General features: G+C 35.0%; 2 protein-coding genes across 2 annotated transcripts; one reads left to right on the forward strand and one right to left on the reverse strand.

Moving 5' to 3' along the window:
• Positions 1-938: 938 nt before the first annotated feature.
• On the forward strand, positions 939-3,091 carry LOC122015977 (40S ribosomal protein S7-like). The gene is made up of 6 exons (XM_042573091.1): positions 939-1,063; positions 1,591-1,694; positions 1,776-1,849; positions 1,946-2,069; positions 2,476-2,658; positions 2,743-3,091. The coding sequence occupies exons 2-6, from the start codon at positions 1,620-1,622 to the stop codon at positions 2,863-2,865; spliced, it is 579 nt and encodes a 192-aa protein (XP_042429025.1). The 5' UTR covers positions 939-1,063; positions 1,591-1,619; the 3' UTR covers positions 2,866-3,091.
• Positions 3,092-3,284: 193 nt separating this feature from the next.
• On the reverse strand, positions 3,285-7,089 carry LOC122015978. The gene is made up of 5 exons (XM_042573092.1): positions 7,019-7,089; positions 6,079-6,490; positions 4,385-4,454; positions 4,215-4,298; positions 3,285-3,463 (listed from the first exon to the last, which is right to left on the reverse strand). Exons 2-4 carry the CDS (start codon positions 6,427-6,429, stop codon positions 4,246-4,248), a joined length of 474 nt encoding a protein of 157 aa, XP_042429026.1. The 5' UTR covers positions 6,430-6,490; positions 7,019-7,089; the 3' UTR covers positions 3,285-3,463; positions 4,215-4,245.
• Positions 7,090-13,981: the final 6,892 nt, after the last annotated feature.

Consider the following 13,981-nt stretch of genomic DNA (forward strand, 5'->3'; position numbering starts at 1 on the left):
CTCATAAGTTGTGATCCAATCTTAAGTTCTCTCATGCTATGAATCGTATTACGGACATTTAGTAAATGAATTTAAGATCAAATTATAAAAAAAAATGATAATCCCAGTTAGTCTCATTGACTATCTCTGGGTGACCGTCCGGCCCCATGGAAGTTTTCCACTAGCCACTAGGGTAAATCGAGAAGCGCACGCGGCGACCAACCCAGAAGTCCAACATCCTTTGGTTGCGCCCTCCATTTGAAGAAAAAATTCTTATAAATACGTCATAGCTAGGGATCGAACCGTGGGTGTCTGGGTAACAACCTGAATGTCTTACAACGACGTTATAGCCAGGGGACAAAGATCAAATCATACACATAGAGAACATACATTTAATTAATGAAAATTTATTTATCCAATAAATAAATATAAATTATCAGAAGACGATTATTTTAGAATACTTCTCGAATATAACCATCACTGTCTATTTTTGTTTCACCTATAACTATGAGAAACCCAAGTCATGATTGAGAATACAAGTATGAATAAAAAATCCCATAAAACTTTTTTTATAGGATAAGATGGATCACTTCAACTTGGATACAGTTCCATAAAGACTTTTTTTAATTGAAATAATTTTAATTAATATTAAAGTAATTTTCATTAAAATAATTAATTAGAATGAAATTGTTATATTGTTAAAAAAAATATTATAATATTTTTTGCTTATGCAAAAAAAAAAAACTGATGTCCTTTTGGTATTTTAATATGAAAGACTTTTTATGATGATAAAAAAATAAAAGAATAAATATATATTCAAATGAGAAAAAGGATATACTTGAAAACATTTTTCTGTTTTTCATATAGATATGTTTCTAATTTTTTTTACTTTTGAAAAAAAAATATTTTTGAGATCGAACGGTTTAGATTCTTCCATCAAGCGAAACACGTAAAGATGCGTCTTATTTGTGGGGATTTAGTATTAAAAGGCGCGTGACTCCTCCCGAAGCAAAACCCTAGTCCGGTTGCCACTTGCGGCGGCGTTCTCGCTCTCTTTCTCCTCCTCCTCGTCTTCGTTGGCAAGGTAAATCTCGCTCGATCGCAATTCTGATTCTATGTTTCAATCCAAAGTCTATACCGCCTTCATTGTTTAATTGTCGTTGCCTCCGATTTTTTTATTTGTTTATTTTTGATCCAGCATTGAGTATTCTACCGCTAGGCTTCTGTTACTAATCCAAATCATATGTTCGCCTAGGATCGATCTGGTTATTCTTCTTCATAATCTAGTTTATGCTCTATTCTTCATCATCATAGTTTTCGGTAATTTAGTGTTTGGTTGTAGGATCTCGTTTCTGAAATATTATTTTAGTCCTAAAGCTTACTCCTTTGCATCTAACAGTCCTAAACCAAGCGTAGAAATCTGCATCTTGCATGGTTCATCATCTGTCTATGGCAATTTCATTTTGTTCTTTGCTGATTGCGTTCGTCAAAAATACATTTTTTTTATTTTAGTTTTTGGGTATTTTATCCTACATATGCTTTGTTATGTGAATGGGAATTTAGCAGTAGACTAAATACTGAGAGTTAAATTTTCTATTGTGTTACTCACAGATCAGAGCTAAGAATTAGTATTAGGAAAAATGTTTACTGCAAGGAAGAAGATTCTAAAGGAGAAGGGTGCTGAACCTACCGAGTTTGAAGACACTGTAGCTCAGGCTAGTTGTCTTGATTGTTCATTTTGTATTCTTTTCGCATTTATGTTGAGATCCATAGTGAATCATTCTTGTTCATCACAGGCATTTTTTGATTTGGAGAATGGGAACCAGGAGTTGAAGAGTGATTTGAAGGATCTTTACATCAATTCAGCAGCGTGAGTTTGTTTAGCCAATGGTGTTGGTCTTTCCGACATCTATTTGTGAATTTGGAGATGTGCTTATTGTTTATAACTGTCATGGTTTCGGTGCAGACAAATCGATATAGCTGGCAACAGGAAAGCTGTTGTTATCCACATTCCGCACAGACTTCGGAAAGCCTACAAAAAGATTCATGTGAGACTAGTTAGAGAACTGGAAAAGAAGTTCAGTGGGAAGGTACTTTTATTTCAGTTGGTCTCACGTAATTCATTGTTTATGGTTAGCTTAAATCTGTTAATTGAAGCCAATTTGACTATAACTGTAGCAATATCGCACCATGACTATTGTCAGTTTGATGTCTACAAACCAATTCAATTGGTGCTATTTATAATTACTGAGACCATGGCATAGCAATGCCTTTTGCTTTGCTTTACTTTTTTCCCCCTTTTCTGATGATGGTGTTTGCTAGACTGATAGGACACTGAGTGATATAGTAAGGTTCTGAAATTTTCAGTTGAAATTTTCTTCTCGATCTCGATAATATCACAACAGAACGTCTCATGAATTTTTTAACTGCATGCTTTGCTCTTATTCTTGGATCTGTTACCGCCAATTCTTGATTGTCTTTCCTTCTGTCTGATAGGATGTGATTCTTATTGCTACACGGAGGATATTGAGGCCACCAAAGAAAGGTTCAGCAGTCGTGCGCCCCCGCTCCCGCACCCTCACTGCCGTCCACGATGCAATCTTGGAAGATGTAGTGTACCCTGCTGAAATCGTAGGAAAGCGCGTCAGATATCGGATGGATGGCTCCAAAGTCATCAAGGTGTCAACATGTCCCATTCATTACCATTAACTACATCTCCTATTCCAGTTACTTCATAAAAATAATATCCTTTTTTTTCTTCAGATTTTCTTGGATCCTAAGGAGAGGAATAACACCGAATATAAACTGGAAACTTTCTCCGGTGTCTACCGGAAACTTTGTGGCAAAGAGGTGGTGTTCGAATATCCGATCACTGAGATTGCTTAAATTACTTTTATGGGTAGTTTGTCTGCGTTGGTTTTCTTCGTTGGAAACACTTTGATTGTGCCATTTCCTTTGAAAATGTTCTCATTTTGCTGATAAGGTTTTAGTGGATGTGTTGACTGTTTTGTCTGCGATTTAGAGCATAAACTCTTAAAGGATGGTTTTTTTGGGTATGTAGCAGAAAAGCTTTGCTTTTATTGAATTGTTAAAGAATTTAAAAAATCTTAAACTTAAGCTTAAAAATCAAATTATGATGCCTTGAGCTAAATGGTGGGATGATTAAATGTAATAAACTTTAACATGCTTCTATTTTTTTGTAATTTTCTAAATGCTTAAGGCTAAGGGCCTAGGTGCGACTCAACCTGACTTGGGCCTGATCTAAGAGATCAGCCTAGCCCATTGCATCTTCTTACAATGCATAATACATAGAAAACAAATTCATATATAAATTTTAAAGATTTGAAATGATTATACACCACTGTCAAACTTCTCCCAAAACTTGGAACAAAATTTATTCATAACATGAACATCATACAAACCTTAAAAATGAACAAAAGATGCAAACAGGTTATCAGTAAATACTGCTGGAGTTGTGCTGATTCTGCAAAAAGTTGCAAGAAATCAGAACAGGTTCAACAGATTTCTTGTACGTATGCCATTGTTCAAAAGAAAAGAAATTAACCCAAAAAAAAATGCTATTCACATTTGATTTGTAGAGATATTAGGGTTTTACTAATAATACACCAAAATTAGTTGATCTATACAAAATGGTAATTGGGACCTCTGTTTATCTTGAGACACTTCTGTGGAGATCAGTGCTCTTCCTCTGAAAGGTCAAGAGATTAGCATAGTTTAACGATCCCAAGTGTGCATCGTTCCTCCACTTTCTCGGTACATTCCTTGTACTTCCTTGTCGCCATAGTACTTCGATGGGCTATCTAAGAAGCTCTATATGATCTAAGGTAAAGACATGCTCTACTATCGATTGCTAATGGGTATTTACTATTAAGACATCTTCTGATGGCAATTAACAAATTTAAAGCTCCATTAGTGAATGAAAGGGCACACACATATAGCATGAATAATATGGACATAACCAGAGGAACCTCCTGAAACAGGGCTGTAGCTCTAGCTGCATAGGAGTTTATCTAGCTCAAATGATTGATTACTAAATTAGACCGTAATCCGACTGAGCAGATAAAGCTCTATTGTAATAATCAAGTCGTCATGCACATTACTTCTAATCTACTTTTCACGAGACGACAAAGCATCAAGAAGTTTGATTGTTATTTTCATGCAGATAAAGCTCTTAACTTGATGTTTGAAAGAATTATGATAAGAGTGTAACTCACTTTTACAATCATTCTAATTCAGGCCATCCAGTCATGATTTAATGTTAATCCTCCCGTCAGAATCTGAGTCACTGGCGTTATAACCTAAAAGGTAAAATGACAGCATGAGCCAAAGGCCAATAGAGACATCGATAATAAACGAGTTAGATCCCCTCAGTTTAAACACTCACCTGGTAGTTTGTGGCTAACCTTCCAAACTGAGGTTCTGTATTTTGATGCTCTTGTAAACCAAGCATTTGCCTGCAAAGGAACATTTTATGTTTAACTTAATAACTATTTAATTATCGATACTAAAGCCTCAAGTTCTGTTCTGAAACGAGAAGAAATGCCCAAAAGCATGAAGATCTTGACATGAAACAAATTGCACAAGTAATGTCTCCCGGAAGAATCGTTTCTTCCAGAATGATGTAAGAATAAGCCATACGCACATGATATCAGCTTTCTCAAACCTGATGAGCAACTATTATCGAACAAAACACACCTTCTACCATTAAATGAGAGAAAATTAGTATCGCACCTTTGGCTAGTTCTTCAGATACAAAAGTTCCATTTGAACTTATGCAAATCACAGCTACAAATCTTAGTTCCTTTCAATGCACTAGCTGATAACGTAATTCATCAGCCATGCAACAACAAAAAACTAACATTTTTATGAACTTGTAGTCAAAGTCTCAAAAACTTACTAGTCGCTTGTTCCTACCAGGAATTTCAGGCCAAAGAAACCACTTCTTTTACTGGGAAGAAACAATTTATGCTCGGACAACTTACAAGGATGATAAGTTAGATATCGATCAAGTGTAGCAACAATGGTTAAACTTTTTGCAACCTTTTGAACTCATGGTGGGGAAGCAAGGTACACACAACACAATCACCTCAACACCTATTACGGGTGGTGAAGATTTGGGTTTTTCAGATAGTGATTTTATATAAAACCTGAAAAAAAAATAAAACACCAGGCCGAACTGCTTGAGTATTTAATTCTTCATTACAACAATAGCAACCCAATCTTATCCCACTAGGTGAGGTCGGCTATTTAATTCTTACATAAGAATATAAATTAAAGATCATATGCCATATAGTTATTAACTATAAAGTGGTGAATTAGGTCAAAATTAATAAATGATCCATTTATTGTTTGTATTTTACCCGTGTTGTGAGATGACTAGACTTTTACATAATTTTTTTGGCATAAAACCCAAAATGACAAAAAAAAAAAATGTGCACAAGATTGTAGCAATTATACAACAAAAACACATTGCTTAGATATGTCATGCAAAATAAATATTAGTTCATGAAAGTAGTATTGAAAGCATAAAGGAGAGCTAAATTTAGATGGTTGTATGACACACATGGAGTTGAGATCAATGTTTCTTAAAACCAAACTTTCAAATCACTGGTTGATATTCGAATAAGTTCATGAACTCAACTATAACAATTCCCCATAGCAGAAAATTTTATTTATTCAAATATGGTGAAGAACATATGCTTAGAATTAACATCTTCAAAGAATTTGCTTGATGAAGGATATGAGAACAGTGCATTCCTAATTTATCTTCCAACATAACAGAGGAACTTCCACAAGATGTAATTCTTTTTAACACAAATCTTCCTGAATACAAGGACTCAAGAAAGCAACTAGAAGTTAATTCTCTAAATAGTTATTTGGATAGCTCAACAAGATCCTAAAAACTAAAGACAACTGACTACAGACTATGCTTGTTCCAATGAAGGAAAGAAAAAGTGCAGAGAATGGAGGGACAAGGTTTAATAGGAGAAGCGAAACCCCTTCAGCCCTTTCCTCCAATCTCTCAATCCAGACACGGAAATGATAAGAGCAGGCAGATCGTGAAAAGAAAGCCATCACCTTTTGCTCATTCTTCAGGACTCCGTACCCGCTGCGGTACATCTGGCCGACGAGAACCTGCATCACAGTATCCCCGGCCCTGGCCTCCTTGAGCGCGTCTAGGAACCACCGACGCGTGCAGTCCGCCACTACTTCCTCCAGAGGTAGGCGGTCCTCCTGCCTCTTCCGCTCATCCATCCCTCTTCGGATACCTCTAGAAGGTGCGGTGGCACCAACGGCGCCGGCGGCCCCCTCTTTGCTCGAAGCGAGAGATTCGAAATACGGCTTAACGCCCTTAGCTCTCCGGATCCTCTCGGCCGCGACGCGAGCGTACATCTCTAGAGCCAGCGGCGACGGCAGGCGTTTGCCCATAAAAATCGCGGCCGGAAAGAGAGAGAGACAGACCGACCAAGAGGCGGCGGAGGGCGATATTAGGGGTGTCAATTCGGGTGGGTCGGGTCGGGTTGGGTCGGGTTGAGTTTTTTTTTTTTTTTTTTTAACCCAACCCGAACCCGACCCGAACCCGAGTTCAACCCAAAACACCTCAACCCGAACCCGAACCCGACCAACCCGATCAACCCGAACCCGACCCATATAACCCGAAAATCCGATTCAAAACGACTTTTTTGGGCTATTTTCCCTATAATTCTTCACTTTTATCTCAATATTCCATCATTATCATACAAACATGATATTAATATACATAAAAACATCTAAATTTTTAAAATAAAATTTGATTTAACTCTAAAAAAACCCACAAAACCCTATATTTAAGCCAACCCGGGTCAACCCGGGTCAACCCGAACCCAACCCGACCCAACCCGAAATTTTTTTACTCTCCAACCCTCCAACCCGAACCCGACCCGAACCCGAAAATGCCCAACCCGAACCCGATTTTTTTCGGGTCGACTCGGGTTGGGTCGTCGGGTCGGGTTCATTTTTGACACCCCTAGGCGATATTTTCCCGACACTTCGATATCCGGTGATCGGTAGCTTATTCCAACGCCGGTTCACGACACTCCATCTTAAAGGGCACCATCATAAAGCCTATGAGAATCCTTTCTAAGCGTCCGATTCATTTAAGATTAAATCTTGACCGTTAATGATCACAAAATTGTCTACTTAAGATCCCTTTGCGGCTGTTCAATCACCAAATCAAATCTTGCCAGCTGGCGATTATAATCGCTATGCAAGATCTAGAGATTTCACTACTCTTTTACAAAATTAAACATTTAATACAATTACATTTCCCTTCAATATCATAAAGAAATTGAAAACATATACAATGAATGCTGTAATTTAACCAAAAAGGCAAAAAAGGAATATATGAAAATATTATTGGAGCCATACTGTGAAATGTAAATCTCCAGAGCTAAAAGTAGTTGCAACAACATGAAACTTTCTTCAGTTTTCATCCTCATCTTCGTACCATCTTTTGCTATATTGCTCTTCTTTCACATACAACAGATACATCTTGATGCTGTTGTCATTGATCCAAGGGGAGCAACAACAGATTGCAAGTTTCAAAAGAAGATCAGAATTAAGTTGTTTTCTTGGAAGTACATGGTTATCAGGAATCACTCCAGCTATCATTATTGTCGTCGTCATCCTCGTCGCTTCCAGCACATGCCTGTGGAAGGTGTAGTTTAGTAGAGGCTATATGATGGTGAAAATATGACAGCAGATTCATGGTGGTTTCGCTAAAAGTGCTGCAATTAGTAAAGAAACGAACGTGAACATTTTTAACAAATTTATGACAACTTAGTTGTTGTCCATCAAATTGGGTACTTAGAAGAGGAGTATTAGTAGTTTTAATGAGAGACGGAGGTAAAACAGATAATAAAAGTGTTTCATCAATAATAGAGATAGTAGCTCCACTATCTAAGAAAGCATGTAAAGTAAGTTCATGTCCTTGAATATTCAAGGTACATTGAACTCTAATGTCTATAGTAATTCCAGTGTTACAGATACTGGTAGTTTGGACAAAAACGAATTCAGGATTAGGAGGTGGTTCCTCTGTAAGAGGACTTTTTCCCTTATCTAAATAAGGATCCTGAAAATAAGAAGAGGGGCTTGGTTCGTCAGGAGGATATGTTTCTTCTTTTAAAAGAGTTAATTCTGTTTCTAATAGATTAAGTCTAGTTTCTAAAATAGAAACACGAGATTCTAATAAAGTATTACGTGTACTTTTTCTAACATGTTGTGTAGGTGGGATAATAATTTGAAAAAGAGTATTAAGACATAAATTACAGCATTGTTTATGGCATAGTTTACAAGTGCCTCTTTGTTGTAGAGAAGGATAATAACCACAAGCAAAGTAGGAAATATGATCATATCCCTGTTTTAGTTGTCAGTCATGAGTACAAGTTCTTTGATCAGATCTAAGGTCAGTAAGATTTTGTGGAATAAAATGATGATACATAAGATTTAAGTGTTGAAACTCTTGAAGGGTATCAGCAAATAAAGGATCTGACAAGTAATCTTCCTCATCAGCAGAGTCAGATATATAAGGAGTGTCTAAGAAAGAGTTGATTAAAGAATAATCTTTTGGTACTGGAGCTGGTAGATCCTTGAGATCTAACACTGATAAGATAGAATAAATAGAAGAAGTACTAGAGACATCATCTTGAATATCAATTAAGTCTAAGTTTGTATTACCTACTACTTCAGCTTCTCTACTATATAAATTTTTCCTTTCAAGACAAGCTGAGGATAAATGTCCAGGTTTATGACAGGCAAAACAAGTAATTGTATTAGAATAAGTTTTCTTAGGTTTAAATTTTCTTACATGTTTATCTTTGTTTAAGAAAGGTTTTTGTTCTTTGCTTTTTCTAAGATAATAAATTTTCTTAGGTTTGTATTTTGGTTTTGGAGGAGGTAATCTTTTCTGTTGTTTATAATTTCTCTTTCTTGTTTGTTGTTGTTGAGTACCATATTGTTGTGGAGTATAGATTTCACTACAGAATCCATATTGTTGGTTTTTAAGTTGTTTTTGAATTTGAATATAAGTACATTTAGTTTTAAGTGTTGTTAGGATATGTTGTATACGAACTCCAATATTATCATATAATGGGGGTACTTGTAAGTCAATCCAAGACTTATGAATTTCTTTTCCTAATTCTCCAAGTAATTTACTAAATAATCTTTCTCCTAATTCAGGATTACAATAGTTTCCTGAGACTGCCGTAAGTACCAAAAAGTCATTACAAAATGGTTTAATATAATTCCAGTTAAACAGTTGTAATTCTAAGTCTCTCATTGCTTCTTTTTGTCTAATATCTAAACCAATATTAGCATCTCTTGCAGTTAATAATCTATGAATAGCATGACAAAAATTAAGTATATTATTTCCTTGTGAAGCAATACGAGCTATTTCTAAAGGAAAATGAGTTTTAAAATCTTCCCATGCTGCCCTAGCTACGTCTCCTAAATAATTTTCTCCTACTCTAATCATAGCCTCTCCTGATTCTATATCCATTTCATGTTTAGTTTGATAGTCTCTTTTTACAGATACTATCCATTGCTCTAAGTATGTATCATATAATTGTGGGTCGCATTCTGTAATATTAAGTAATACAGGATCCTTTCCAAAGAAAGTCATTTCTGGAGGTCTACGTTTTCCAGTAGTTCTTACTAGTGGATTATTATTAGTATAAGGAACTATTCTAGTTCTGGGTGGATGATCTTGTCCATAATCCATGGTTTTCATGGTACTTTCTGGTAACCTAACGTCGTATGGTTTTGAAGTGGCTGAGGATTCAGCACGATTCATAAATTGTATTGGTCCTTCTTTTCTAGTTTGGATAAGTTTTAAATGTTTTTGATAAAGTTCTTCAAGTATTTGTTTTTGTTGTTCTAAATGGGTTTTTAGTGCTATGTGTTTACTTTGAAGCATTAAATTTAAATGAGGTACTGATTCTTCTTCTGTTTCTATTTTAGGTACCATTGAAGTGGGTTGATATCCAGAGAAACGTAGAGAAAGTTTATTATTACTATCTTACATTAGGGATGTAGTAGGTTTAAGTGTAGCATCATGATTTTGTAAATTAATGTTCCATTCTAAACCTGCTAAGGTTTCAGAAGTGTATTCTCTTGGTTTTAAAAAGTGTATTCCTTTTGTTGTTAAAGCTTCTATCATATCAGTAACTGAAATTTTAAAGTGATTATGCATATGGTTCATAGTTTTTCCTAAGAAAATAATATCAAGTTGCAGATTATCTCCTTGAAATTGGCCATAGCCTTTTGCTTGGACATGTATTTGGATATGTTTTACAAAGTCACGAATAGTCATATTAAAATTGGGACATAAATAAGTAATACCTAAATTAGCATTCATATCTACTTCTATTAGTCCTATAATAGCTTTCTCTGTATCAGAGAAACGTGTATCATGTAAGACTAGTAAAACTTTTCCTCCTAGTTTGGCTCGAGTTAATCCTCTGAGTCCAAACACAATAAGACCAAGATGTATATAATTATGTTTTCTAAGATAGAGACTTTTGGCAGCCTCTTCTGTCATTAGACCAAGTTTTACTTCACCTCCATCAGGAAGGTGAAGAGCTTCCTGTCTATGATGTCTATAGACAGAAGTAGAAAGGTTTAAAATTCCTTGACTATAAAGTTTCTTGGGATTTAGAGCATTTAATTGTTCATTAGAAAAGATTGTTAAATCTTTATCTATGTCTATAACTTCTTCTAACCTAAGAGGGCCTAAAGATGAAGTGATGTTTCTTTTAGTAATAGCATCTAACCAAGAAGAGGAAGTATTAGCTTCCATAGATCTAATAGATCTAGAAGTACCAGAAAATGGTTCAGTTTTAGTCAGACTCATTTGGTTTATAGGTTAAAAATTTAGAAGTGACTGGTGGTTTCTTAGGAATAATTTTTCCTAAGGAAAGGTTACTAAGATCGTTAGTGAGTTTAGAAAAGGCTTCTTGAACTTCACTAAATCTTACAGACTAGTTAAGTGATTATCTACTTGTAATAGTTTAGTTTCTATTACAGTGAGACGATAATGAAGGGAAGTAAGAAGAGCAAGTATAGTATTATTTTGTTGTATCTGAATTTGATCTCCTTTACCAGGAAGATCTATAGTACAATACCCGTCTTCTTTTGTAACTGAAAATTGTTTAGTGTATTCTAGAGCATCTTCATAATGTGTACTTTCATATTTCAATTTGTTCATTTATATTTAAGTTCTTCTAATAGAGTAAGTATTTTATCTAATTTTTCGTTTAATTGAGTTCTATTGCTAACTATTAAATCTTTTGATTGGGATAATACTTGTTGAGTTTCTGTCTCAGACGCAGGTTTTAAGTTTCTTTGTTGTTTTAGATAATCAAGATTAAGTAGGATTTCAGCTACAACCTTTTGTAGTTGAAGAGATATGGTGAGTAGATATTCAAACTTATATGTTAAAGTTTGATGATGAGTTTCTACAGAAAGAGCAAAGCTCAAGAGTAGATCAGTTAAAGTATTTAAGTGAGGTTGATCAGAGTGTAAAAGATGACCAAGTTGTTTACTTCTAACGTAACAAGTATGTTTGTTATGATCTAGAGTTATGATATTTCTAGGTTGTAAAGCAAGATCCAAATAGTCAAGATTTTTACTGGAAGATGTGCCATTAAAAGAAAAGAAAACGTCTGCTCTGAATCAGGACAAAGTTTTAGAATATATATATATATATATATATATATATATATATATATATATATATATATATATATATATATATATATATATATATATATATATATATATATATATATATATATATATATATATATATATTATATTTGGATGTTGAATAACAGAATTTAGTTGATTGTTGGATAAAGAACTCACTCTAAACCTTAGGTAATTAGATGTTGTTTAAACTCACCAGTGAGCCTCACCTAGTAGAGAGCCTCTAGAGCTTTTGGATAGTTCTTGGTTTCTTATCCCGGCTATTCAGGTCTTATTATAGCATGCACTGCTAGATTGCCTTACTTAGCCAGCACAGGTTTTACAGAACCAAAAACTATACTCCGTCTTCTCTCTTATCTAGTTACAGATGGAAGCATCTGAGAAGGACTGAGGACTATTGTTTAAGCAACACATAAAAATCAGAAGGTTTAGAGAGAGAGGAAAACTACTCAGCCATAAAAACACACTTCTATTATTTAGATAATATTTTACAGACTACAAATTTACAAAAGAAGAAAAACTTACAGACTCACAAAGAGCTTACAGACTTGAGAATACAACTGCTTACACTTGCTTCAATGCCTCTTGTATAAGGAGAAGGCATCTATTTATAGAGAAGAGGAGAACAAACTAGAAGTGTAACGTGAAATATAGTATGAGGTCAGCACATAGGTCATATCCTGTCTGAAGTCATTGCTTTCGTCAAGATGACTGTTGTCGTCATTGCTTCCATCATCTGAAATTATCATGATTATTGCTGACATCATTGCTTACATCATGACTTATATTTCCATCATGTTAATTAAGTTGGCTTCTTCGACAGAGCCCATTGGGAGTGTTGTTGTAGTTGAAGCAATGGAAGAAGTCTTTTGTTTTAACCATGCAGCATTTTTCTTTTGGTAGAATTGGCATAAATTTTGATGCTGAGTTGTATAGTGGAAGGGAAAATGAACTGTGCCACATTTAGTAGGCCAGTAAATTTTCTGTGTAAATGTTTCTCCTGCCAACATATATTCTGTAGGATCGTTATATGGATCCCGTAACCAAGAACTCCCTTGAAGAGAAGCTCTCCAGTATTTAAGTTGTTCAGACAATGGTTTTGGTGAAAGCCATTCTTTGTCTGGATGAGAAGAATAATCTTCAAATGCTGTTAACTGAATATTGAGGCCTTGAACATCAAGTTTAATCAAGTGTCTAGCTGATTCTGTTTGTGTAGGAAGCCATTCTGGAGGCGAGCTGTCAAACGTAGCTAGAACAAAAGTTTCTCTTTCCTCTAATAAATGTTGAGTAAGTCGTCCAAGAGTTGGTGATAATAATGGAATTGAATCTAATTCTTGTATCCAGACTTGATGTAATAATCCATAAGTCATTAGGGAATCTGGTGTAATAAGTCTTCCTCTGTAATTTCTTTGTTGAAATTTTTCAAGTTGTAAATTAGCTTGTCTGATTGAGTATAACAATTGACATCTGCAGCCTAATTCCATAGGCTGAGTACACTGGGGAAATTGATTAGTACAAGGAAGTTTATCTGAGTATTCTTCAGTATAAGTAATCATAATACCCGTAGTGGGATTTTGATGAAACCAATTAAGTGCATCTGATAATTCCAAGAAAGTTTTGTAGGAGGATGTATCTCCTAGTATTCTTAAGTATAAAGAAATGTCTTCTGGAAGTGCTTTTAAAGAGAAGAGATTGTCTTTCTTCTTTTGGCCTTGAAGGGTTTCTAAAGATTGATAATTGAGAGGTTTAAGTGGAACTGATAAGAGGTCAGTTGCTTGCTGTTCTGAAGAAGTAGCAGCCATTAAATAAGTCTTATCTTCCTGAAGTTTACTGTTATTAGTATGAGACTGAAGTGCTGAACTGATAATGAAGTTTGGGCCTAATTTTTCTCTTAATAAGTCATAGGCTTCATTAAGAGAATAGAAGCCTTTATAAGAAGGTTTGTCTTCTTCTGGAAGTAGACTTTGACTTCGTCCCAAGTAGAGTAAAGACCAACATATGGTCCTGAGAGAATTGCATAATAAGTAAACTTCTTTCCAAGTGGTTTTTGTATGGTAGTGGAGAAATAATTGAATAGAGCATTGATGATAGCTATCTTCTGACTAGATACTCCTGGTGAAGTAGGGATGTTCCAGATATTATCAATTAATCATTGTTGTACATTATCAAGTTGAGTTCTGTATGGAAAATCAAAAGTATCTCCTTTGCGAGTGAATTGTGGAAGTTCCTGATTACCAAA

Source organism: Zingiber officinale, chromosome 8B (genome assembly GCF_018446385.1).
Source record: "Zingiber officinale cultivar Zhangliang chromosome 8B, Zo_v1.1, whole genome shotgun sequence".
Classification (NCBI taxonomy): Eukaryota; Viridiplantae; Streptophyta; class Magnoliopsida; order Zingiberales; family Zingiberaceae; genus Zingiber; species Zingiber officinale.

Coding starts and splice junctions, on each gene's coding strand:
- LOC122015977 (XM_042573091.1), top strand. CDS start 1,620: ATGTTTACTGCAAGGAAGAAGATTCTAAAGGAGAAGGGTGCTGAACCT. Junction 1,850..1,945: donor CTTTACATCAATTCAGCAGC/GTGAGTTTGTTT, acceptor GTTTCGGTGCAG/ACAAATCGATATAGCTGGCA. Junction 2,659..2,742: donor ATGGCTCCAAAGTCATCAAG/GTGTCAACATGT, acceptor TTTTTTCTTCAG/ATTTTCTTGGATCCTAAGGA.
- LOC122015978 (XM_042573092.1), bottom strand. CDS start 6,429: ATGGGCAAACGCCTGCCGTCGCCGCTGGCTCTAGAGATGTACGCTCGC. Junction 4,455..6,078: donor TCCTGAAGAATGAGCAAAAG/GTGATGGCTTTC, acceptor GTTCCTTTGCAG/GCAAATGCTTGGTTTACAAG. Junction 4,299..4,384: donor GGTTAGCCACAAACTACCAG/GTGAGTGTTTAA, acceptor TTTACCTTTTAG/GTTATAACGCCAGTGACTCA.